The sequence below is a fragment of the Hyperolius riggenbachi genome, chromosome 4, assembly GCF_040937935.1.
Source record: "Hyperolius riggenbachi isolate aHypRig1 chromosome 4, aHypRig1.pri, whole genome shotgun sequence".
NCBI classification, from domain to species: Eukaryota; Metazoa; Chordata; class Amphibia; order Anura; family Hyperoliidae; genus Hyperolius; species Hyperolius riggenbachi.
This window is the reverse complement of record NC_090649.1, coordinates 284,100,032-284,125,232: the sequence shown is the minus strand read 5'-3', so window position 1 is coordinate 284,125,232 and position 25,201 is coordinate 284,100,032. Positions and strand designations below refer to the sequence as shown.

The 25,201-nt window shown below is 42.8% G+C and overlaps 1 protein-coding gene across 4 annotated transcripts in view; it reads left to right on the top strand.

The window, feature by feature from the left end:
- Positions 1 to 25,201, top strand: part of GOPC (golgi associated PDZ and coiled-coil motif containing) — a 73,086-nt gene that overhangs the window by 21,067 nt on the left and 26,818 nt on the right. For 2 of the 4 annotated variants that reach the window (XM_068231355.1, XM_068231354.1), the window contains exons 3-4: positions 13,628 to 13,651; positions 19,519 to 19,694. In XM_068231355.1, coding sequence (XP_068087456.1) covers positions 13,628 to 13,651; positions 19,519 to 19,694 — 200 coding nt within the window. The remainder of the gene's footprint in view (positions 1 to 13,627; positions 13,652 to 19,518; positions 19,695 to 25,201) is intronic. The other 2 variants (XM_068231357.1, XM_068231356.1) reach the window with 1 other exon arrangement.

The window sequence follows — 25,201 nt, the reverse complement described above, 5'->3', positions numbered from 1 at the left end:
AACACAGTCCCACCACGAGTCACCACAGTGCAGTGAATATTAATTAGCCATGTGGCTAGTCACTGAGCATGTGCAAACAATCTAACACAGAATACACACAGAAGCAAAGTATGGCCCTACAAAAACCGCACCACAAAGGTTTATAGAAATATAAATAAGCCTTTATTTATCCATATCAAAAGTATTAAAAAACCATAAACTTAAAAACAATGGCACATTGTTGTATTATACATGTAAATGTATATCCAGTATGGCCCTCATAATGAACTGTGAAAATACAATCACAAGGTAAATGACATCTGAGTATAACAATCTCAATCCACAGTCAGTAGTGGGAGTGAATGGGTGATGACTGGAAATGACTGTGCACGAAAGGAAGGCAGAATGGCATCCTTCACATCCTAACGGTCTTTGTGCAGGGTGGCCTCACACACGGCCTTTCTGCCTTCCTTTCGTGCACAGTCATTTCCAGTCATCACCCATTCACTCCCACTACTGACTGTGGATTGAGATTGTTATACTCGGATGTCATTTACCTTGTGATTGTATTTTCACAGTTCATTATGAGGGCCATACTGGATATACATTTACATGTATAATACAACAATGTGCCATTGTTTTTAAGTTTATGGTTTTTTAATACTTTTGATATGGATAAATAAAGGCTTATTTATATTTCTATAAACCTTTGTGGTGCGGTTTTTGTAGGGCCATACTTTGCTTCTGTGTGTATTCATCCTGTTTGGTGGCCTTTCTGCACACTATTGGTTTTAGTTCATTGAATACCATTAGCCTAACATTGAAGTCAAGTGGATGGTGCTTGTCCAAATCTTTGTGCAAACAATCTAACGCAGCTCTATAGGGGTATAACGTACAGCATGCTGCACTTTCATTCAACGTGCAGCATTATACCCTAACGCAAAGTGTGCACTGTGAACAGCACATTGATTTTACAGTGCTGTGAGATAGGCTGCGTTACTGGCTGCTGTACGTGGGACTTTAAAGTCCCACTGTGAAACCAGCCTAAAATGTGAGCCAATTAAAGCATTTTTAAAGGGATACTTGAGTCCAAAAATAAAAAAAATGATTTTTACTCACCTGGGGCATCCCTCAGCCCCCCTGAAGCTGTATGGTGCCCTCGCAGCCTCGCTCCGATCCTCCTGTCCCCGCCGGCGGCTACTTCGGCGACAGGCTGGGAACGCGAGTTATTCTCCGCGTTCCCAGCCGCTATATCACCCTCTATGCTGCTATAGCGTATATGTTATACGCTATAGCAGCATAGAGGGTGATAGAGCAGCTGGGAACGCGGAGAACCACTCGAGTTTCCAGCCTGTCGGCGGCTGTCGCCGAACCCGGAAGTAGCCGCCGGCGGGGACAGGAGGATCGAGCGAGGCTGTAAAGGCAGCATACAGCTTCAGGGGGCTGAGGGATGCCCCAGGTGAGTAAAAATCATTTTTTAATTTAAGTATCCCTTTAACCACCTTAGCGGTATGGACCAGCTCAGCTCGTCCATTACCGCCAGAGGGTGCCGCTCAGGCCCTGCTGGGCCGATTTTGATGAAATAAAGAGCAGCACACGCAGCCGGCACTTTGCCAGCCACGTGTGCTGCCCGATCGCCGCCACTCTGCGGCGATCCGCCGCGAGCAGCGGCAAAAGAGGGTCCCCCCAGCCGCCTGAGCCCTGCGCAGCCGGAACAAATAGTTCCGGCCAGCGCTAAGGGCTGGATCGGAGGCGGCTGACGTCAGGACGTCGGCTGACGTCCATGACGTCACTCCGCTCGTCGCCATGGCGACAGGAGAAGCCAAACACGGAAGGCTGCTCATTGCGGCCTTCCGTGTTACTTTTGGCCGCCGGAGGCGATCAGAAGAACGCCTCCGGAGCGCCATCTAGTGGGCTTTCATGCAGCCAACTTTCAGTTGGCTGCATGAAATAGTTTTTTTTTTTTATTTAAAAAAAACCCTCATGCAGCCGCCCTGGCGATCTTAATAGAACGCCAGGGTGGTTAAAGCAATCCCTTCGTTTCAAGGGCTCAAAAGTAATTGGACAATTGACTCTAAGGATATTTCATGGGAAGTGCCAGGTGTGGGCAAGTCCGTTAAGTCATTATTAACCACTTAACGACCGCCTAACGCCGATAGGCGGCGGCTGGTCGTAAGTGGAATTACATGGAAACTTTCCATGTCAGTTCACGGAGGGTGTCTCCGAGCCGCCGATCACGGCACGCAGGCTAAATGTAAACACGCGGGGAAGAAATCCCTGCTGTTTACATCATACAGCGCTGCTGCGCAGCAGCACAGTAAAGGAGATTGGCGATCCCCGGCCTATGGTCGGGTGAAAGAAACCAGCAGAGAAAATAGAAAAGCCCAGCCGAGAAATTGCAACAATACTGGAGAACTTGGCAATGCAAAAAGACCTGGATGTCCAAGGAAGACCATAGTGGTGGATGATCACATAATAATTTTCATGGTGAAGAGAAACCCCTTCACAACAAAGTAAACACTGTCCAGGGAGTAGGCTTATCGATTTCCAAGTCTACCATAAAGAGAAGACTACTTGAAAGTAAATACAGAGGTTGCACTGCAAGGTGAAAGCCACTTGTAAGCCTCAAGAATAGAAAAGCTAAATTGGACTTTGCTAAACATCTTAAAAAGCAAGCAAAGATCTGGAAAAATATTGTTTGGACAGATGAAACCAAGGTCAACTTCTACCAGAATATGGCAAGAAAAAAGTATGGAGAAGGCGTTGAACAGCTCATTATCTAAAGCATACAACATCATCTGTGAAACATGGTGGAGGCAGTGTGATGGCTTGGGCATGCATGGCTGCCAGTGGCACTGGGACACTAGTGTTTGATGTGACACAGGACAGAAGCAGCCAAATGAATTCTGAGGTTTTCAGAGACACACTGTCTCTTCAACTCCAGCTAAATGCAGCTGAACTGATTGGGCTGCGTTTCATGACACAAATGGAAAAATGACCCAAAACATACAGCCAAAGCAACACAGGTTTATTAAAGGGAAGGTTCAAGCAAAATAAAAAAATGAGTTTCACTTACCTGAGGCTTCTACCAGCCCCATGCAGCCATCCTGTGCCCTTGTAGTCACTCACTGCTGCTCCAGTCCCCCGCTGGCAGCATGCCGACCTCGGAGGTCGACGGGACGCATTGCGTACATTTTTACGCATTCCCGCTAGTGCAGGAACATTAACACATACATTTTTACGCGTTACTGGTTCAATGCGTACATTTTTACGCATTGAACCAGTAATGCGTAAAAATTTATGTGTTAATGTTCCTGCTCTAGAGGGAATGCGTAAAAATGTATGCAATGTGCCCCGCCGACCTCCGAGGTCGGCATGCTGCCAGCGGGGGACTGGAGCAGCAGTGAGTGACTACGAGGGCACAGGATGGCTGCATGGGGCTGGTAGAAGCCCCAGGTAAGTGAAACACATTTTTTTTATTTTGCTTGGACATTCCCTTTAAAGCAAAGAAGTGGAACATTCTTGAACGGCCAAGTCGGTCACCTGATCTTAATCCAATTAAGCATGCATTTCACTTGTTGAAGGCTAAACTTCAGACAAATGCCCACAAACAGCAACTGAAAGCCACTGCAGTATGGGCCGGTTCACACGGACGCTTGGCGGCGTCTACCGTCAAGCGTTCGGGACCCATCGGCTAAACTCTCCCATTCAAGTGAATAGGAGCGTTTAGCATTGCGCGGTTACCGTCGATTACCGTCGATTGCATAAACGCGGCGTTCTGATCCCGATTTAACGCATCGTTTCGGCCGTCCCTAGAAGCCGCATGCAACGTCTAGGGACGGCTAGCCGGCGCGTCTTCATGTCCCCCTGCGGGGACGAGAAACGCCGATCGCGACGATCTCTGTACCGCCGCCACCGAACGGGACGTCACAGGACGACGCGACTTCCTGGCCGCCCCAACGCCGCCTGCCGTCCGTGTGAACCGGCCCTAAAGACCTGGTAGAGCATTAAAAAGGGGGAAACCCAGCATCTGGTGATATAAATGAGTTCAAGACTTCAGGCTGTCAATGCCAGCAAAGGGTTTTCAACCAAACCATAGAAATGAACATTTTATTTCCAGTTATTTAATTTGTTCAATTACTTTTGAGCCCCTGAAATATTGTTAAAAATACTTTAGTTGCCTCACATTTTTATGCAGTTTTGTTCACCCCACTGAACTAAAGTTTTTAAAGACTGCACTTCAACTGCATCTGAGTTATTTCATTTAAAATTAATTATAGTAATGTACTGAACAAAAATTAGGAAAAAAAAAACCCTATGGACCCAACGGTATACTGTTATTAGAGCAGGCTGAACTATCTTCTCAGTCTAGGGACCAGCACCCAAACAGCATGCTGTGGCACTAGGGTTGACTCAAAAATATGTAGGTAAACATTTTTTTAAGAAAAAACTTTCCTGTTAGATTGATCTGGAATTGTACACACTTGAAATAATGGTGGCCTGAAGCAATCATTCTTGATGGTTTCAGTGACCTTTTACAATACTCTGCCTGGCTGTCTGCTGGGCAGTGTGTTTTACTTTATGGGAAGGATGAGGGGCAGTGATTTACCAGCACCTAGGAGGGTTTAGAAATGTAGTGACCATGCATGGTTTCCCAGTACACTCTGTCACACAGCGCTCACTAGGGAAAGGCACCCAACCCTATCTCCAGAACAGCGGTTTGTGATATTAAGTTGCTGTTGTGTTATTTACGCATCCTTCTCTGCCCACCGCATCTCCTTGACAGGTTACCTGATCAACCAGCCTACTTTTTTAAGCAGTTCTCAGGTTTTTTTTTTTTTGTTTTTTTTTTTTTTTTGTTGTTTTTTTTTTTAATTCACCTTTGCCAATGCTGAATAATGACTGTGTTAATTTGACAGTCCTGCCTAACTAGTGCTGTGAGGGATGTTGAAAAGGCTGGGAGAGATAGACGTACTATTCTGGTTACTAGAATACAGTAGTTCCAGAAAATAGAGCTTCTTGCTTCCCCAGCAGCTGAGCAATATGAAAAATCATCCCAGTAGAATCCCCTGGGCAATTCCTAAGGTGCCAATCGGGGATTGCACAGTCTTACCAAATCTATGTAGCAGGAAGGTAAACTGGGTGAATATGCTTTAAATGGATACTTTAGCTTGTCCATATTACATGAAAATGGTAAAATTGTACAATCAAGATTGTATCATTAATGGGCTCATTTTCATGAGCGCTTGCTAGATATTGCAAAAATATAGATTTGCGGAAGGAATAACTAACTTCATTATAGGTGTAAGGTATGTTGAGTATTTTTAGTTGTGTAATTTTGAAGCACTGTGCATGAATTTTGTAGCATGGTTTGTAAGCTGCCAAGAGCTGCTATGTAGAGCCAGGGTATTGCTTGTGGAACTGTGTAGCATACCTAGGCATGTATCTAGCATGCCTTTTTATGTCATCTAGTATGTGGCTCTAAAGTATGTTTAACATACTGGAACGCATCTTGCTCTTTTCGTCTGTTTTAGCTGTGGAATTCAGTCTTGTGTAACCTAGTTTAAAAAGACACCTAATGTGGGAGCCTGCCATTTTAAAGAGAACCCGAGGTGGATTTGAAGAATATTATCTGCATACAGAGGCTGGATCTGCCTATACAGCCCAGCCTCTGTTGCTATCCCAAACCCCCCTAAGGTCCCCCTGCACTCTGCAATCCCTCATAAATCACAGCCACGCTGCTGACAAACAGCTTGTCAGAGCTGGCTGTGTTTATCTCTATAGTGTCAGTCTGCTGCTCTCCCCGCCTCCTGCAGAACTCCAGTCCCTGCCTGCATCCCTTCCCTCCCTGCTGATTGGAGGGAAGGGACTGGGGCAGGGACCGGAGCTATGCAGGAGGTGGGGGAGCAGCTGAGACTGACACTACAGATGTAAACACAGCCTCACAGCATGGCTGTGATTTATGAGGGATTGCAGAGTGCAGGGGGACCTTAGTGGGGTTTGGGATAGCAACAGAGGCTAGGCTGTATAGGCAGATCCAGCCTCTGTATGCAGATAACATTCTTTAAACACACCTCGGGTTCTCTTTAAACTAAAAGGCTGAAAGAGCAGTATGGTAATCTGGCAAAAATACTGTATATTCCTGCGTATAAGACTACTTTTTAACCTTTGAAAATCTTCTGAAAAGTTTGAGGTCGTCTTATATGCCGGGTATCATTGATGCTGGGTGATACCCCCTATCCTGTTACCGTCTCTCAGATCTCGCTGCTGAGGACTGTAGTAAAGCGGCGCAGGCACATATGTGTGAGATCTGAGAGGGAGGTAAATAGGATACAAGGGTGGGCCAGAGGGGTGAAAGAGGTGTATTTTATGGGCACAGCGCAATCTATTCTTCCATACCGCTCTGATAAACAGGTAGACAAGGAGAGCTGACCAATCCACTTAGGGAGAGGGAGAGTTGACCAATCCAACTAGTCAATTGACTATATACTGTTATATACTGGGTACCACATACAATACAGCACCAGTATATGATTTTTTTTTTATTTTTTTTTAATTTGGTGTACGTTGGAAGAGAGGTAGTCTTATACGATGAGTATATCGCAAACTCTATATTTTAACTGAAAAAGTTGGGGGTGTCGTCTTATACACCCAGTCGTCTTATACGCCGGAATATACGTAGCATAAAATTAAGCCAGCATCCAAGTAATGTACTGGTCTGTTTAGTCCGACGCTTAGGATGCAAATGAGGGGATACTGAAAGCTAAAGTGACGGAGCAAGCAGCTCTGTTTATTTTTTTTTAAACTAAAGCTTTTTTTATTGCAGCTTCTTTTGGATGCTGGCTTAATTTTATGCTGCATTAATTTAAACAGTAATTCGCCATAGCGCCCCTTTAAAGAGACTCTGTAACAAAAAAAAAAGTCTCCGGGGGGGTACTCGCCTTGGGAGGGGGAAGCCTCAGGGTCCCAATGAGGCTTCCCCCTCCCCTGTAGCTGCAGGCAATCCAGCGCTGGCTCCCCTGAAACGTCTCACAATCCAGGCTCGACAAGCCTGATGAGCGCTGATTTATTTACCTTTCCTGGCTCCAGCGGGGGTGTTGTTGCGGCTCTCAGCAAGGAGAGGGGCAGAAATAGCCGATCTCTGTTGAGTCCGCTATACTACACAGGCGCAGGAGACTTGCGCCTGCGCTGTAGAGCGGCCCGACAGCGATCGGCTATTTCCACCGATCTCAGAGTAGAGAGCCGATCTTGCGCTGGAGCCGGCAAGGTAAATATTTACATCCCCACTATTCGGAGGGGCACAGCAAGACTGCAGTGGGACACAGGAGGACAGGGGAAACCTCGATAGGATCCGGAGGCTTCCCCCTATCGAGGTGAGTACCCCACAGGGGAACTTTTTAAAGTTACCGGTTTTCTTTAAAGAGGAACTGCAGTGAAAAGAACATAATGAAAAAGTTCTTTTTTTTTTTTTTTTTTACAATAATGCTTTATAAATTATTTTGTCAGTGTTTGCCCATTGAAAAATCTTTTCTCTCCCTGATTTACATTCTGACATTTTTATCACATGGTGACATCTTTACTGCTGGCAGGTGATGTCTGTGGAAAGAGATGATGCATTTCTGGCAGTTGGAAACAGCGGTTATTTCCCACAATGCAACAAGGCTCCCCCAGTGTGATGTCGGCACTGTTGGAGGGGTTTCACCACAATATCAGCCATACAGAGCCCCCTGATGATCCCTTTGAGAAAAGGAAAATATATTTCCTTCCTTAAAGAAAATCTGAACTAAAAATAAACATACACGTCATACTTGCCTCGCGTGTAGTCTATTCCTCAATCTCTTTCTCCTCTCCTGCATCCTGTTTGTCTACTGTGCTCGATGGAATTCTCCACCCTCCAGTTTAAAAATGGCAATGACCCTGTAACAGCTTCCAGGCCAGCACACTGCTAAACTGTAATATTGCCCTCTTCAGCCATAGGGAATTATGGACATTACCTTGCTCATCAGTTGTTCTTTCAGCTATAACTGACAGCAACTGAGATATTTCAGTTTTGTCAAAATCTTGTCAGAACTGGAAGGGTTCATTATTAGAAGAAAATGGCGAGCTTCTGAGAGGAACGGACAGGGAGGCAAGTATGTAATATTCATTTGCTGGTACATCATGTGTTTATTTTAAATAACTTTACTTGGTTCAGGTTCCCTTTAACCAGTTGCTACCATCAGCTGTTACATGATGCAATGTAAGTATTACTACAGTGCCTATGTGCTGACTTGGTGCAACTCACTTCAAAGTAAGTTTGCAGGTTTAACACGATTACTGATAGTCTGTGTTCGCAAGTGTGATGGGCAGAACATTTGACCTGCATTGTAACTGCAGAACAGCGCCACTACCTTTTTTTTTTTTTTTTTTTTTTTTTTTTTTTTTTAGTAGCCATCGCTATTTATATCAGAGGGCTCTCTTTTAATGAGGGGTTTCCACCAAGAACTGCAAGCTGCACTGGTTACATCATTGTAGCAATGGAGATTTTACCATTATTGGACAAGCTGCTACAGGCTTTGGTGGAGTTAGAATTAACACATTATTTTGATTTTTAGCTTACCCTGCTGGACCTCACTGTTACCAGTCTGTCTGGAGGTTTTGGCAGACAATGATTACTGTGGGTTTTGCTCTATAGGGACATTCTAATAGGTATTTATGCTTTCTTAACCACCCTGGCGTTCTATTACCTGCGCCAGGGTGGCGGCGCACCATTTTTTAAAAAATTTTAAATCATGTAGCTAGCCCAGCGCTAGCTAAATGATGCCCCCCTCCCTGCGGCATCCCACACGTAACTTCGATTGCCGCCGGAGCGTACCCACGTAAGGAAATCCCGTTCTGAACGGGATTTCCTTAAAGGGGAACTTCAGCCTAAACAAACATACTGTCATTAAGTTACATTAGTTATGTTAATTAGAATAGATAGGTAATATAATCTCTTACTCACCCTGTTTTAAAAGAAAAGGCAAATGTTTGTGATTCATGGGGGCTGCCATGTTTGTCATGGGGGCAGCCATCTTTTTGGTTGAAAGGAGGTGACAGGGAGCAGGAGACACAGTTCCAACTGTTCTGTGTCCTTATAACCCCTCCCAGCTGCACACGCTAGACTTCAAATGTCAAATTCAAAATGTAAGAAAACAAAATTGCACCAAAAACAGCAGAACGAGAACAACAAAATCAAAAATCCCATCATGCTTTGCACAGCATCAGGGGAAAAATGCCCAGGCAGTTTTATTCTGTGCAGCTAAAAATGAGGCTTGTATAAGAGAAACAAAGTTCTGATGCTGTGAAACTGTTAAAGAAACACCAGGCCTTTCAGTGCTGCTGAGTCGATTTTTTTTTTTTTTTAGTCTGGAGGTTCACTTTAAGGGCTTCCCCCGTCGCCATGACGATCGCGATGACGTCATCGATGTTGTGACCTCAGACGTAGTCCCGATCCACCCCTCAGCGCTGCCTGGCACTGATTGGCCAGGCTGCGCAGGCGTCTCGGCGGGGGAGGGGGCGGCGGATAGCGGCGCATCGGCGGCGAGTGGGACCAACACGCAGCAAGCTAAGTGCTTGCTCCATGTTTAAAGTAAAAAAAATTGTGAAAATCGGCCCAGCGAGGCCTGAGCGACGCCCTCCAGCGGTCATGGACGAGCTGAGCTCGTCCATACCGCCAAGGAGGTTAAGCATTGTGGCTATCGATTAAATTACAAATGTGGTATCAGTAAGGTTTATTTCCTGAATGTTCAAGGAGATTCTTGTCACTCTATATTCCTATCAGAAAGCTGCAGAAGAGCTTCCGCTCAATCAATCCCCCTTCCCCCCCCCTCCCCCCCCCCCCCCCCCCCCGTTTTAAAGGGAACCTAAACCCTAGGGAAAAAGAGTTTCACTTACCTGGGGCTTTTACCAGCCCCCTGCAGCCCTCCTGTGCCCTCGACGTCACGCTTGGATCCACTGGTCCCCAGCCGGCAGCTAGTTTTGTTTCGCCACGCGTATCATTACACACATTACCGCGGTAACAGGATGCTATAGCTGGTGTCAATGCGTACAAAGATACGTGTTGACACCTGCTATAGCGTCCTGTTACTGCGGTAACTCATGTAATGATACGTGGTAGCAGCCTGCCGACTCAGAGTTGGCAAAAAACGAAACTAGCTTCCGGCGGGGGACCATAGGATCCAGGAGTGATGTCGAGGGCACAGGACGGCTGCAGGGGGCTGGTAAAAGCCCCAGGTAAGGGATTTTTTTCTTTTCCCTAGGGTGTAGGTTCACTTTAAGGGGCTGACCCTCAGTCAACACCTGGCAATAAGTTGTCATTTTTATTTTGGAGTAAAGCCTCTGCTGAGGTGGTGTTGGGGCCATCTCTGCTGAGAATCCAGCATATGTGCAGGTGTCCTACAATGTTTCTTAGAATGGGATTATACTCCCCAAAAGGAAAATTTCAGTAACTACTGTTACATAAAGGAATATTGTGAATGCAATCCCACTTTTTGTGTATAAAAACACACTTTCACTGCAGGGAACAGTAAAAGATAGTTTATCTCTGGCTAACACGAAATGTAAATGTTGCTGGCTGAAGCTCTCTGAAGACATGTGGTTTTGCTCTGCCCCCTCTTTTTGCTGAAGTGACTCTGCTGTTGCCAGGGCAATGTCTGTTCAGCAAAGGGAGGAAAAAGCAGAATCAAAACAAAGGTGGAGAATGTCTTCTGCCTTTGCGGATGAGACAAATACGCTATCTTGAACTGCTCTACAGTGAAAATATGTTTTTACACACAGAGAATGGGTGGGATTGCTTTTAAATGTTCTTTTATGCAACTAAGACTAGTTACTGAAATTTTAGTTTTGGGAGCATAATACCACTTTAAAGGGAATCTGAAGTGAAAATGAACTTAAGATCTAATGAATTGTATGTGTAGCACAGCATACGAAATAGAACATTAATAGCAAAGAAACATTTATTGAAGTCATTTATTGTTTCCAGTACAGAGAAATTTCAGTTATCTATGCAAAAGAGCTTCTTTGAGCTCCAGGGCTAAATTGGTCCCTGATTTCTGGATCACTATACATCAAAGAGAGAGTGACAGACTGCTTCCGATAAGGTTCACTGAGAAGAGAAGTTCAAAGGGTCATTAGCTCTGCAATCCACACTCTGTATTTTAAACTATAAGACGGGGAAACTGCAAATATGACAACATGATGCAATGCTTTAAAATGCTATACAAATGAAAATAAAAATTAGACTAATTTCTTTGCTACTAATGTTTTATTCCCTATCTGTAATACACATACAATTGATTATCATAAGGTGTTTTTTTTTCCCCCCTTCAGTGTCACTTTAAAGTGGATCCAAGAATCTTTTACTCCTTGCATAATTGTGTTCCTTTCATATAGTTTATAGGGCATTCCTCAAGCCAAATACTTTTGTTTTAATACTCTAATTCCCTTTAAACTAAACAAGCCTTGCCCACAGCTTTCTCCAGTGCCTTTGTACTCCCAGGCTCATGTAGCAAGGGCTTATGGGAGCTCAGTCTGGGTAGGAGGAGGAGGTTACTAGCCAGAGATTTCAGAGGCAGAGGGGAGAGGGAGGTTTTCACAGGCTGAGGGCTGGAGATACAGATCAGCTTGCCTGTGTTTAATGATTACAAACAGAACATGGCTGTCCTCATTTTATCACAAGAATGAATAATCATAAACTGTTGCAGCTGTTTGCAGCTAAATTTGCAGTGTAAATGATCTAAACTTTAGATAATATATATAGACAAGCTACTTGTTATAGTTAGGTTTTCATCTTCGATCTGCTTTAAAGATTCAGCACGCTTGATCTTACAGCAACAGCTAAGTGAATTGTTCCCCTTCTTATCCCATCTAGTGGAAGCTGCTAAATTTTGCAACACGCCATCATCCCACCTTCCTGCAACAGTACATGTCGCTTGGTGTAGCCAAGGGATGTGTCTGTATTAGCTTGTCCTCAGAACTGTCATCCTAGGGTCAGAGTCCCAATCTCTACAAGCAAAGATGTGTAGCTTTAGTCATCTGCTTTCTGGTTCATCAAAACATTACATGAGCCTGGTCAGGTAACTGCAGTTGTGTGTGTGTGTGTGTGCTCCTTTTTTTTTTTAAACACTCTGGCCTTTTTATAAATAACCTAGAGTTCACACTGGGCAGCACCACTTTTTTTTAAATTGGCCTCTATTTTTAACTCATTAGCTGTCAGTTTGGCAGAGTTGAGGGCTGTAGCCTTAAAATGACGACAGTTTAAATTCTCTTTTTTGGGCCCTTGTGACAGAGCAGGACTGTTCACCATAGTCAATTTTGGCGGGTTAGGATCTGTGGCACAAAATTCCCTTTCGTACTCTCATTAATTTCAATGATTGGCCCACTGGCGCAAAACTAGAAAAGTTATACTGTACTTAATGTTAGACACATGAAGTAGATTCATGTGAGGGAATATATTGGGTTGTGCCAAAAAGTGCAGCATTACATTTTGGTACTGAAATTGCCCAGGTCCTTGTGCCAGAATCCAACGGATTGCTATACCTGGTACTATTAACTACGCCTTTCCCTTTTTTTGAGTCCATGCTGAACTCTGGTTACAAAGGTCCACATCCAGTGGGGGTACTAATTTAAAGCCTGCCTGAACTCTGGAATTTGGAGGCTGACTTATTTATTCCCTTTTAAAAAATTGCCTTGCTATACTAGTGATTCTCTGCTTCAGATACTTGTAGACATAGACCCTGAACAAGCAGTGATCAGGTGTTCACTACTGAAGTTTCACTGGATTAGCTACATGCTTGTTTCAGGTGTGTGAATTGGACACTACTGAAGCCCAAGAGATCAGCAGGACTCCCTCGGAACCGGTATGGTTTTAAAGGAAATACATTTGGTAGCCTCCATATTCCTCTCAGTTCAGGTGTACTTTAAAAAGAATTAAGGACACAACTTTATATACAGTTGAGTTTTGTATTAGGACCACTTGATTATATCCAGAATAAGATTGCAGCCAGGTACAGTCATAGGAGTAACTCAATAAGATGCTGGAGGGATGCTGGAGGTATTTGAAGACATGCAAACTGCAATACTGTATATAGCATGTGCTGACAGACGCATAGTGGTGAATGCAGTCATCAAATATGTTGATCACAGTGGTTCCTAATGTACTAGATTAGGTTAAGGTCTGAGTAATTTGGAGGTCCGGGAATTCTTGTTAGAGAAGGAAGCTCTTTCAGTCGGTGTAAATCCAGTGCTGGGTGTGCTCCTGGGCAACTTCCACTAATAACAGAGTTATGGTCACAGTCATTTCTAACACACATCTGGAAGCCTCCTAGAGGTAACTGGTTAATATGTACTTTCTCATCATATCCTCAATTTATATTGCTCAGGATTACTTCAAGGTCACTTTAATATGCAGGCTTTTAGTATTTATCTTCCTTTGCTTTCATTTTTTTATGAAGCTTTCTTTATATAGTAACTGTAAACTACATGCATATTATTCTTTAGCTTAATTTTTCTTTCTGTTATTTCACTGAAGCATTTTAATAATCTATTGTTTTATTCTTTCTAATGCTACATCCTGCTTCTCTAACAATGCCTAGTCTAACCTGAAATGTCTTTCTTCTCTTGCTTTAAGTCTGTCCCTACCTTGGAAGTAATGGTGAGTATGACCTGCTCCTCTCCACATTGTGCACATGTTGTACTTTGTTGGGTTTCACTCATCAGTAAAGATGTGTTTAACTCTGTGTGGACATCTTTCTACAAATACAGCTCACAGGGCTTGGTGCTTTTTGCAAAAATAAGATAGTTTGCCTGTTAATAACTTGTGGGAATTTTTTTTATATCCCTGTACATTCATACCAGACTTTAATGCACATAAAATAATTTTTCTGTAGAGCTTCTACAAGGCTTTAATACATGTGATTACCGTATATACTTGCATATAAGATGACCCGTGCATAAGCCGAGGTATCCACTTTACCTCAAACCAGGGAAAAGTGATTGATTCGTGTATAAGCCCTCTCCACAGTAGCCAGATGTGCCCTCAGCACAAGTCAGCCCCCCTTCCCATAGCCAGATGTGCTCCAAGGATGATACAGCTGTGTTTCAAGATGCTGCTAGATGGCATCATAGATACGAGACACAGAATTTTCTACACAGGAAGAATCTCCCATCATTGAACAGCTGGCAATGCTGCTTGCAGTTTCTGCTCCACAAGCCAGGGGACACAGGTAGTCTTGAGCAGTGCACTAGAAATTGCAAGACGATTTTTGTTTGCAAGTGGTACATTTGAAAAGCGTTGAATGTGTTCAGTGCAGAATAGCAGGAAAATGTTGTTGTGTTTTTCTTTACCCTTTTGGGCAGGAACTGGTCACAGCAGGAAGTGGAAATATCTTTTTGTACTTCCTGTCTGAACTGCTGCCATTTATTCATATGGAAAAGCAGTTGGTCTCTTTTTTCAAATTTCTGCATTCGGCGGCTGAAAAAAAAGACCAGTTTCTGACTCTGTGAAGCAGCCCGAAAGGTGCATACATACATTCAAATTCTATCTTCCGCAGGCTTCCAGTGGAGCCAAACTCTGACCTTTCATTGGCTCCTGATGGCTTAAACCTCTTTCTGTTCTAATAGGAAGCTTCCTGTAATAACCTGGGACATTGAAAGCACCCCTTTTGTATCGCCATACCCGGGCAGGAACTAGTCATAGCAGGGAGCGGAAATCCCTTTTTGTACTTCCTTTCTGAACTGCTGCCATTTATTCAAACGGAAAAGAAGATGGTCTCTTTTCAAATTCGGTGTCCAGTGGTTAAGGGGAAAAAAAAAAAAAAAAAAAGCAAAACCGTTTCCGACCCCGTGAACCATTTTTTTTTTTTTTTTTTTTTTTTTTTTGATAGAATAGTACGTTGCTTTTTGTTTTTGTGACAGTCCTTTAATTTGTTTTGAAAATAAATTGCTTTTGTCATAGCACCTGTCACAGTAGCGCTAATTTTAAATGGAGCTTTTAAATCGAGTAAAATGTAACTGTCAGCATCACAAGAGATCACTCATAACTTGAGACTAATATGCATGCAGTGGTTTTGTGTTACTCCAACATAAGTATTTGTGCTGCTTCCTAACTCTATAAATTGCATTTTTGTACGAGGTTGATCAGCGTGCATCAGTTATACTGTTTCTTTACATTCATTATTGAGGAAGACAGCTGTTGTATTTGCTGAATGGGCGACTCTACAGATATGAGTATAAGCATCCGTCCATTTTATTATCCCATCCTTATAACTGCGTACATGATTTTAGCAGCAGTACAGACAGTTGATTATTTGTAAAGTATTGTTATACTTGAATAACGTGATCATAACTGGTTTTATCTTGTCCAACTTGCAAATTGTATTTTGACATTTGTGTTGACTTTGCAGGAAAAGTTTGGAGTTTGCAAATTTCACTTCCATAATGGCAAGAAGTTATACTTAGAAATGCATCCATTCAGTACAGTGGGGGGAAAAGATGATCATATCTTTGGACACATTTTAAGACTTGCATGCAGAAACCACAGTTTGTAGCACACTTATAATAGCTATAATCTGTAAACATATTTTTAAGTGCATTTTCAGTAGTTGGCTTTCAGGTCTCTTCCAGCTCTGAATTAAAATTCAGTGGGTTTTGGTTTTTTATGACTGAGAACCATTTATGAAACCTCTCTCAATTCCTAAACCTGAAAGTATACGAGCCTTGCTTATCCAAGCCAAGCCTAGCTGTAATGAAGACTAAAATGGCCTGAATATGTCTGCAAACTGGATTCCATTACTCTGCAAAATTAATAGCTAGATCGTTATCATAAACCAAACCATCAGTTGTGGATGTACACCTGATTTACAAAAGGCATTAAGGTATGGTTTGCTTTTTACACCCAGCGTCCTGAATTGATGCTTATCTGCACTTCTACACATAAGACTAATACAAAATAATCATGGTGGATGAATCTTCAAATAGGTAATCTCCAGGACCGCACCCTTTGAATGGTGACCATCCCTACCACCAATGTCTGGATATAAAATTGTCAAAATGCCATCACTAGCTTACCCAGTTTCATTTCCTGTGCACACCAGTTGGAGCTGGTTTGCTCATCTAGGATGCTAGTTCTGCCAGACATTTAGGAGCAATTACCCGTCTACAACTCCTCCCTCCCCCAGACTAGCCAGGGTGATCTGGTGGGAAATTGGGTGACTTTTACACCATTGGTTAACTCTTCTTGAAGATTTTCAAGACCTTTAGATTTAAAAAAAGAATCTAATTTTAGACTTGGAATCCTCTTTCATCTAAGCTACAACGGTTAAACTTCTGTGGCCAATACTGGATCCTTAAAAAGTAGGCCTGAACTTTGAACTAGATATGCAACATGTTCTCCCAGGGACACTATAATGGAGTTTCTTCCCAATTTATTTAGTGCGGCGGATGATTTAGCTGATACAACTGTTAATTGGACTTAAGTGTCAGAATCACTGCATTGGGCAACTCTGCACATGCAGGAATGTAGCCAGACGTAGGTAGGGGATGTATCTTCCATGTCGAATAAGAATTCCCCATAACAAGGAATCATTTTAAGTCCAAATTGAAAAAACTCAGTTACTGAAAAGCATTTTCATCAAATGTAATTTTTTTTTTGTGGTCAGGAGACAGAACTCATAAATAGAGATGAGAGAAAAGGTTACTAAATCTTAGTTTACAAAGTTACAAGTTTGATTTAGTAACAAGTTGCCTTTATCATTTGCCCCTAAAGAGTCTGTCTGGCTTCTTAAGATTTGCTATTCAACATAATGACTTGTAGAATGATAGACTTTGCGGGATTACTTTCAGAGCTGATTTATTTTAATACACTAAATAAAGTGACCCCTAATCTACACTGTGAATTACAAAATATTAATCTTGTGCTGGGTACACACTATGTGTGTGTGTGTGTGTGTGTGTGTTTTTTTTTTTTTCTGCTCGATTTTCCACCCGATCATTTTTTCCGCTTGATTCTCTTATCTTCCGCTAGTTTTTCTTATCTTTTTTTTTTTCCATTCACTTCTATGAGAAATCGAGCCAAAAAACCGGTCGAAGGAATATCAGACATGTCGGAAATTATCTACTGAACCATCTATTGGGGGTAAAAATGTATGGTGTATTCCCAGCACAAGAATAGGAAGACTCTTATCAATAGTATATATAATCTTATCTGATGATATTCTAGAACACAACACATCAGAATCACAGCGATAACTGCCTGCTTCACTCCTTGTAATTTGCAGTGGACAAGATAAACCTGTCTTAATGTAAGATATTTTACCAATGTGGTAGTAGTTATGAAAAATATGATAATACTTACACACGATACAATGTCACATTAGATCGGCATGTCAAACCGATTTATCTTGGACTTGTCAGAACTACTCCTGATTGATTAACTGGATCGATTTTGTAAAGTAATGATCTGACAGTCAATCCTGTTATAAATTGGGAGCAGTTTGGACATGTACACATGATGCAACTTGCTATCTGATAATCCATGGTTCTGATGGGAAATTGCAAAAGTGTGTACCTAATGTACCTAACATTACATCACAGTTGGGTCTTCATAAGGACCAGCAGATAAAAATTACCTACCAGGAGTCTCTGCAAATCTCTGGACAGAAGGCAAATTAAACCATTGAATACATGCTTACCTTTTTTGAAATTTTTAACCCAGCTTTGCAAGCATTTTTTAAGCACCCTTTTCAGCCCATAAGGGATATTTTCGATGGGCCTCGCCGTAAAGAGTGTGTTTCAGCAGGAAGTTTCCTCCACCATGACAGCACCCCAAGACGATAAACAAGACAGTGCTATTAGACTTGCCAGTAACTTATTTTCTGGGAATTGTTCAAGATAGCATTTTAACATCCTGCCTTCTGACTTTTTTTTTTTGCTATAAAGCTTTACATCTTTGTCATGTCACTTTGATGCGTACTGCATAAGCTGTCAGAAGTACCTTATTTATGCTAATATTGTCTGCTTCTATTTCCTGTCCAGATGACTGTTAAAGGGGTCATCTCTCAGGGGTGTTGTCCTGTTACAGTCCCAGAAAATCTTACCAGAAAAGGTGGCCATACTATGTTTGATGTGGGCATCAGATAGATCCCTCTCCGATCGTTATCTGATCAGAGATGGATCTATCTGTTAGAATCCCTCCACACTTAAAGGCAGTATCAGATAAAATATCCCTCCCGATCTGTTTACCTGGGGCTTCCTCCAGCCCCTTGCCGCCAATATGTCCAGCGTCGCAGCTCCGCTCCCAGCCGCCGGCTCGGTGGGTGCAGAGGCTGACCTCGAGGTCGTCCTCTACTGTGCCAATGTCAATCAAGTCCACGTTGTCCGGAGTGTTCTGAACAGACGCAGAGCGGAGCTGCAGGGTTGGACGTATCGGTGGCAAGGGGCTGGAGGAAGCCCCAAGTAAGTAGATTGGGGGAAACATATTTTGACTGATGCTTCCTCTTAACACACAGATTTCAGCAGGAAATCTATTGAAAATGTGTGCATTCCTTTCTCTTTTCCCAGTATAGTTGCCCCCCTCCCATTTTTACTCCCCACCCCGGGCTGTGCAGTGTAGGGGAAGCTCTCACCTGTCCACTGCATGGTTCTGATGTCTTCTCTGCTTGCTGCTTTTTCCTCTCTCCACTCCTGAGTCCTGGGGCACCTATGTGATATAAACTATACAGGGCAAAAACTAGGGGCAGCATGGCACATGCCTCCTGTGACCACTAGAGGTGTTAATTACATCACACAGGTGCCTGGGGACTTGGGAGTGAAGAGAGAGGAAGCAGCCAGCTGGAAAAGAAGTCACCGGAGCTGTGCCATGAACAGGTGAGGGTAGCTCCTGCTGCTGCATCACTCATTGCACTGTCAATCGACCAAAACTTTTTTTTCCCCTTGCATTTGGTCAGAACGACCGTTTTTGACCAAAAATCATTCGATTGGGAATTTGCAACATTTATTTCTAGTTGATTTGATCAAATGATTATTGAATCAGTCCAATATCGATGCAAAAAGTCTACTAGTGTATGGCCACCTTTAATCTAGCTATCTTTCTTTTTAATGTTTTCTAACTAGGGGCTTGATTCACAAAGCGGTGCTAACCTACTTAGCACGTCTAAAGTCTTTAGATGCGCTAACCAGGGTGCTAAGTAGGTTAGCACCGGATTTCTCAATCAGATCGTGCGCTAACTTTGCGCGCGTAAAGTGTTACGCGCGCAAAGTTTTTACGCGCGCTAAGTCCCATAGGCTTTAATGGGCACTTCGAGCGGTGCGCCCTGTGCTCTGTGCAGTACGCGCGTAAAGTTTTACGCGCATAAAGTTTTGCGCGCGTAAAGTTTTATGCGTGAAAAGCTTGTTTAGACATGCTAAGGGGGTTTTCACAGGCGTGCTAACAGTTAGCACCGCTTTGTGAATCAAGCCCTAGATGTGTTGCCTTATGACTCTGTGGCATATGGCTGTTTGAAATTTGTCTTTATGATGTTGTAGGAAAAGGAATTAGAAGCCAACAAGAAAGAGAAGGTAAAGGAAGCACAGCTGGAGGCTGAAGTAAAACTGCTTAGAAAGGAAAATGAAGCTCTCCGCAGACACATTGCTGTACTCCAGGCAGAGGTTTATGGAGCGAGACTAGCTGCAAAGTACTTGGATAAGGAGTTGGCTGGAAGGTAGGTCAAGATATTTCAAAGCTTTTTGTTATCTGGAAATTTGTTCCATTTTTGTATGATTGGATGTTGTAATTTGCCTTTCTTAAATCAGTTTTAAAATTGAGCTATATCCTTACGTCTGTACTGTTATGATCCTCCAGATATATTCTAATTACAGGTTGGAGCCCATTGACCCATGGAAATTGAAACACTACTTTTTCCAGGAATTTGCTGAGAAAACTTGGGCATAGCATGCATTTTCCATTTAGAGACATTAATCTTTATCTTGCCATTACTGGTAGGAAGTTAAGAGTTCTAACCTCTCAGTATAATGTTAAAAAAATTTACATGGATAATGGATTACATTTCCATTATATTCTCTGCAGATTGTTATGGAGATGCTATACCATTTGTGCAGTTAAAAAAAAAAATACTTTAGAACATGACATCTTGAGTAGGTTCCACTGCATTTACTATGTAAGTGGTCAAGAGACCTCTCTCTAAGGCTACAGGTATGAATCAGGCAGGTTATCCCAACAATCGGCATGCCTCTATATTCAAATTACGTAGGTTTGTGATGTTAGGGCTCTTTTTCACTAGGAAACTCTATTGCCCTGTGCTGCGATCGCATTTCTTTCCAATATCCTCTGCCAGATTCTGTGAGGTGTATGGCTTGATTGTGGTGCATTTGCGACTTGCACCAGGGAAAAAAACAAGTGGGTAAAATCGAAGAGCGTTGCTATTGCTATGGATTGTTTTTCTGTTCATATACAAAGTTTAGGAACCCAATCTTCCCCAAACATGCCAGGATGACTTGCGCTCTGGAAGAAATTGCACCGCAAATGGATCGCGCAAATGGAAACAGTCCCTGCTGTTACCATTTTTTTTTTTTTTTTTTTTTGTACCTAGAGTTTTCTGTGATCCACGTGCAATAGGGATTGGATCACAAATGCTGGTGGTGGAAAAGGGCCTTTTAATTTCTTTGCAACTGATGTTTTTCATACACTGAATTAAGGGTTTTTTATACGTATGTGAACATGATTTACAGGCTACGATGTGGCGGAGTATCTTTGTATCTCTGACTTCAAGTGCCAGTTCAGGTACTTTTATTAGAAGTGCATTTTCTAAAAAGTGCATTTAAAAATCTGTTGTTAAAATGTTTAGTCCTTTGCAACATAAAAATTCAAAGCTTATGTAATTTGCAGCTTGGAATGGGGCCAGTGGGAAAACGACAATGGGGACTTTGATTGGCTCGGTTCAAAGTTGCATACAATTTTCAATACATATGTGTGCAAATTGGAGTTATCAGCATTTCATTGATTATCTGTACTTACTACTAGCATGAAATGGCAATGCCAAAAACAATGGTAACAAAAATAACATGACCAATGTTGATTAAGTTCTCAAAGGGGAATCTGTATGTAATCATGTAATCCTGAAGAGTTCAATGGCAGAGTTAGTCCCAGTCATGAAAGATCTGTAAATGAAGTACGTAGATCATAATAACCGATTAAGATCAGCATTTCTATTTAACCCCTTAAAGTGTACCAGAGATGAACAATAGTCAAAGTTTTATACACACCTGGGGCTTCCTCCAGTCCCATCCGCACGGATCGCTCCCTATCCCCCTCGTCCTTCCTCCCTACCGATCTAAATTGATCTACTCACCCGAGGGCTTTCTCCAGCGACGGCTGAGGCGCACACCCTCCTCCATCTCCGAAGTCTCGTTCTCTGTACAGTTGTTATTATTATTATTATTATTATTATTATTATTATTATTATTATTATTTAGTGTTTTATAGTGCCGACATATTACGTAGCACTGTACATTGTATGTGTGTATCTATCTATCTATATGTGTATATCTACAGTGGTGTGAAAAACTATTTGCCCCCTTCCTGATTTCTTATTCTTTTGCATGTTTGTCACACTTTAAATGTTTCTGCTCATCAAAAACCATTAACTATTAGTCAAAGATAACATAATTGAACACAAAATGCAGTTTTAAATGATGGTTTTTATTATTTAGGGCTTGTTTCCACTAGTGCGGCGTGCGTCTCGTAGACGCACGCCGGCACTGAGCGGGTGGGCGGGATCGCAGGCGATTCCCATCAGCCGTGCCATGCACGGCTATGGGAATCGCAGCCTCCGCCGCGAATTCTGTGGGGGTTTCCGGCCGAATCGCTACTGCAAGCGATTCGGCCGGCGGCGCCGTTGTCCCCTATGGCAGAGTTTCCCCGCGCGATTTGCCTGCGGGGAAACTCTGCGGATTCGCGGCCGTTTCCGCGAGAGTGGAAACGGGCCCTTAGTGAGAAAAATAACTCAAAACCTACATGGCCTGTGTGAAAAAGAAATTGCCCCCTGAACCTAATAACTGGTTGGGCCACCCTTAGCGGCAATAACTGCAATCAAGCGTTTGCGATAACTTGCAACGAGTCTTTTACAGCGCTCTGGAGGAATTTTGGCCCACTCATCCTTGCAGAATTGTTGTAATTCAGCTTTATTTGAGGGTTTTCTAGTATGAACCGCCTTTTTAAGGTCATGCCACAACATCTCAATAGGATTCAGGTCAGGACTTTGACTAGGCCACTCCAAAGTCTTCATTTTGTTTTTCTTCAGCCATTCAGAGGTGGATTTGCTGGTGTGTTTTGGGTCACTGTCCTGCTGCAGCACCCAAGATCGCTTCAGCTGGAGTTGACGAACAGATGGCCGGACATTCTCCTTCAGGATTTTTTGGTAGACAGTAGAATTCATGGTTCCATCTATCACAGCAAGCCTTCCAGGTCCTGAAGCAGCAAAACAACCCCAGACCATCACACTACCACCACCATATTTTACTGTTGGTATGATGTTCTTTTGCTGAAATGCTGTTACTTCTACGCCAGATGTAACGGGACACGCACCTTCCAAAAAGTTCAACTTTTGTCTTGTTGGTCCACAAGGTATTTTTCCAAAAGTCTTGCCAATCATTGAGATGTTTTTTTTAGCAAAATTGAGACGAGCCTTTTTTTTTTTTTTTTTTTTTTTTTTGCCGTGCTCCTGTGTTGAGCTGTACTATCATCATTGGTTTTCTCATTTCCATGCCAGTATGCTTTTTCTGAAGAAAATTTTTCTATTCAACAACATAATCGAGCATTCATCTCCTCTACTCAATCAACATTCTCATACACTCAAACATTCTTCCTGCATCTAATCACATAGGTCTATTTTTGCTCATAAATCGTCCATACACTTCCTGTCGTGTTTAGGTCAACTAGTTTAAAAGCTTTCATGTATTAGGTTATTTGTTCTGCTCTCTCATCTGTTTTTCCCTTAATGTTTCAGTATTTTGCTCCAGATTTGACGCCAGTTATGCAGTCTCGTTTTTGGACTTTTTTCCTCTAATATTAGTGACTCGTATGATTCCTTTGACTCCCACTCTTCCAGTTCAAGGAGACGAGCCTTAATGTTGTTTTTGCTTAAAAGTGGTTTGCGTCTTGGATATCTGCCATGCAGACCGTTTTTGCCCAGTCTCTTTCTTATGGTGGAGTCATGAACAATGACCTTAATTGAGGCAAGTGAGGCCTGCAGTTCTTTAGATGTTGTCCTGGGGTCTTTTGTGGCCTCTCGGATGAGTTTTCTCTGCGCTCTTGGGGTAATTTTGGTCGGCCAGCCACTCCTGGGAAGGTTCATCACTGTTCCATGTTTTTGCCATTTGTGGATAATGGCTCTCACTGTGGTTCGCTGGAGTCCCAAAGCTTTAGAAATGGCTTTATAACCTTTACCAGACTGATAGATCTCAATTACAGTACTTTTGTTCTCATTTGTTCCTGAATTTCTTTGGATCTTGGCATGATGTCTAGCTTTGAGGTGCTTTTGGTCTACTTCCCTGTGTCAGATAGCTCCTATTTAAGTGATTTCTTGATTGAAACAGGTGTGGCAGTAATCAGGCCTGGGGGTGACTACAGAAATTTAACTCAGGTGTGATAAACCACAGTTAAGTTATTTTTTAACAAGGGGGGCAATCACTTTTTCACACAGGGCCATGTAGATTTTGAGGTTTTTTTCTCACTAAATAATAAAAACCATCATTTAAAACTGCATTTTGTGTTCAATTATGTTATCTTTGACTAATAGTTAACGGCTTTTGATGAGCAGAAACATTTAAGTGTGACAAACATGCAAAAGAATAAGAAATCAGGAAGGGGGCAAATAGTTTTTCACACCACTGTATCTCTCTCTATCTCTATCTCGTCACTGACTGTCCCTCAAAGGAGCTCACAATCTAATCCCTACCATTGTCATATGTCTATATTATGTAGTGTAAGTACTGTAGTCTAGGGCCAATTTTTTTTTTTATTGTACAGTTACATTACGAGACTTGGTGACATCACAGGGATTTCCTAGGGTGGCTGGATGCTTGATCTGCACGTTGTGGGTAGCACAGATCGCTACCCACAGCGTGCTGGGGGGGACATCTGGCTACCTATAAATCTGGCTAAACACCTGGCTCACTATATACCTGGCTGCACATCTTGCTACCTATACATCTGGGTCTTATACTCACCATTGGCGTGCTGATCCCTCGTCGCGTACCTCTGATAGCTTCCCCAGTGTCTTCTTCCATGTCCCTTGGCAGATTTTGCTTTTCCCTCGGCGATCACATGTCCCCCGTTGATCGGCGTTGATGACACCAGGGTCACACAGCGTCGACAACATCATGCAGAAAACCTTTATTAAAAAATTGGTTGAAAATTATTGGAAATTAATTGAAACACTTTTTGCACGGAAATCCTGGGGAAATTTAACATCAGGGTGGAAGGATCAGGCTAGTTGCACACCAGGACGTTGCATTTAGGGGACGTTATAAGGCACATAATGTGCCCTAACGCAACGCCTGGTGCTCTCTGGTGTGGACGTCGGAGTGAGCCGCGTTGTGCAGCTCACTCTGGCATCCGTGATGCGTACTCTTGGACGCATGCGGCATCACGTGGTCCCGCCCGGCCAATCGCCGCACAGAGCGGCCGCTCCAGGAAGTAATTACTGCACATCACTGAGTGCAGTGAATATTAATTAGCCATGTGCCCGGCCGCTCTCCCCTCCTCCCCAACATGACTGAGCATGTGCAAACAGTCTAACGCGGCTTAGCCGCCTAGAACGCACAGCATGCAGCACTTTGCTGCGTTACAATGTAACGCAACGTGGGCAGTGTGAACAGCCCACTTGTGTTACATTGGTGTGCGTTGGGGGAGAGTTACAGGCTGCACTAACGTGCACCTGTAACGTCCCTGTGTGCAAGAAGCCTTCATGTATTTAGTATGTGGATCTAAAGAAATGGCTGTTTATGCTAAAAGATTATCTCTAGCCTGGGTTTAAGAATATGACCAGCCTACAAAATATATAATTTCACACACAACTCCAGCCTCATTGCCATACAGCTATATACAGGATAGAATGTAATAGAACATACACCAATCAACCAAAATACTGAAAACACCTATTTTGTGTAGGTCCCTGTTGTGTCACCAAAACAGCTCTGACTTGTTAAT